Source organism: Zea mays, chromosome 4, assembly GCF_902167145.1.
Source record: "Zea mays cultivar B73 chromosome 4, Zm-B73-REFERENCE-NAM-5.0, whole genome shotgun sequence".
In the NCBI taxonomy this organism is placed as follows: Eukaryota; Viridiplantae; Streptophyta; class Magnoliopsida; order Poales; family Poaceae; genus Zea; species Zea mays.
In genome coordinates this window covers 205,034,810-205,036,638 of record NC_050099.1, presented here as the reverse complement: position 1 = coordinate 205,036,638, position 1,829 = coordinate 205,034,810, and the positions used below count along the sequence as shown (strand labels likewise).

General features: G+C 39.5%; 1 protein-coding gene across 1 annotated transcript; it reads right to left on the bottom strand.

Annotated features, from left to right (window-relative positions):
• Positions 1 to 757: 757 nt before the first annotated feature.
• Positions 758 to 1,541, bottom strand: LOC109946088 (uncharacterized). The gene is made up of 3 exons (XM_020552811.1): positions 1,496 to 1,541; positions 902 to 1,105; positions 758 to 822 (listed from the first exon to the last, which is right to left on the bottom strand). Exons 1-3 carry the CDS (start codon positions 1,539 to 1,541, stop codon positions 758 to 760), a joined length of 315 nt encoding a protein of 104 aa, XP_020408400.1.
• Between the last annotated feature and the right edge of the window lie 288 nt (positions 1,542 to 1,829).

The following is a 1,829-nucleotide window of genomic DNA, read 5'->3' as shown; positions in this document are numbered from 1 at the left end:
GAGTCTGAACTTGCACACTTGAGTTCCTGTGAGATCACCAATCAGTCTACTCAACCAGACCCCTTGACAAGCTGTTGCTGCTGCTATGTATTCAGCTTCACAGGATGACAGAGCCACAACCTTTTGCTTCTGTGACACCCAAGTGATCAGGTTTTGCCCAAGGAAATATACTACACCTGTAGTACTCTTTCTGTCACCTTGATCATCTGCATGGTCGCTGTCACTGTAGCCTGTCAAGTTCAGGTTCAGACCTGAACCTTTGATGTATCTGCAACCATAGCCGATGGTTCCAGCTAGGTACCTCAAGATCCTTTTCACTCCTAGCCAGTGTTTCTCTTGTGGTGCCTCCATATGTCTGCTCATTACTCCCACTGAATAGGTTTACTGGGTTCGACTACCTCCTACTACCGGCATGTGATTACTACTGTTCAAACTCGATCGACACGGCCAACAACGACCGGGCCTTAAACGACTCAGGCGGAGCTACTCCTCAATCTCCGCCCGGTCACCATTTTTCTTTTCTTTCCTTCTCAAAAATCTTTCATAAAACATAACTTCTCGCGAGTGACAAGAAATCACTCGACTTCTGTCGAACCTTATTAGCATGGCGGTACTAACGACCTACACATACTAGTATTCAGTGGCGGACCCAGAAATTAACCAAGACCCGGGCCGAAACGACAGTAAACTCTAATAGTAGCATATAAATAAATTGTATGAAACAACGTTATCATAGATATTAAAGATGACATACAAATTATGATGTAGCTCCTCCAAAATGTATCATATCAACATCAACATCAGTGCTTCTTGCTCCAGAACCTTGAAGAAAATCATGTTAAGAACGCGACTTGAAAGGTAATGTTGAATAAATTTAATAATATTAGTAATTGGTACATACCACTAGTACGAGGTAGATTCACCCTGCGGGTTCTCATGCCTTGAAAATAATCCAATATCTTTGCATCCTCAATGCTTGTAAATATATCCCTCTCAATATAACACACCATATGACGGTTAAGCCATTCGTCTCTTGTCTTATTCCGCAACTCAGTTTTAATGATATTCATAGATGAGAAAGCTCTCTCCACAGATGCTGTTGCCACTGGTAAAATCAAAGCTAATTCAATGAGACGATATACAAATGGAAAGACAACATGTCTGTCACTCTGAACCATTCTCACAGCAAGATCACCTAAGTCATTGCAACTTAGAATATCTGGATCAGCTCTCATATCAATAATGAATATCTCAAGTTGGTCTTTCAATACTATGCAATCATATGTAGAAAAATCCGCATCATACAATTTAGCAAGCTCAATTAACTTATCTCCATCAAAATTGGCAAAAGAATTTCTTGGAACAAGGCAGGCAATGCATCTCAATAATTGGGTAGATCTTTCACCAAAACGGTTGTTGAACTCCACAATAAGTTGGTCAAGCACCACATTAAATATTTCATGTTTCAAGTGATGATGGTAAGTTATCAACTGACCTCCACGACCTCTTGAGCGACCTCTAGCAGTGGTTGTATCCAACATGTTTGGCACAATGATATTATATTGAATGCAAAATGATTTTGTATCCTCAAATAGATCTTCCCATCCATGTTGTCTAATTTCATCAATTTGTTGCAATGTGGCACCAATCAGTCCTATGGCACGAACAATATTTTGATCTTTCTTTTGCAAGCATTGGGATAAATCATTAGTCTTACCCAATAATTTGATAACAAAATGCATAATAAGCACAAACTCAAAAGTCTCCATTTGTTTTAGCAAACCAGATGCAGTAGTTCTTTGAGAACTAGGACCATCTTGACATATATT

Coding starts and splice junctions, on each gene's coding strand:
- LOC109946088 (XM_020552811.1), bottom strand. CDS start 1,541: ATGTTGGATACAACCACTGCTAGAGGTCGCTCAAGAGGTCGTGGAG. Junction 1,106..1,495: donor TCGCTCAAGAGGTCGTGGAG/GTCAGTTGATAA, acceptor TGATTTTACCAG/TGGCAACAGCATCTGTGGAG. Junction 823..901: donor GAATCTACCTCGTACTAGTG/GTATGTACCAAT, acceptor ATTTTCTTCAAG/GTTCTGGAGCAAGAAGCACT.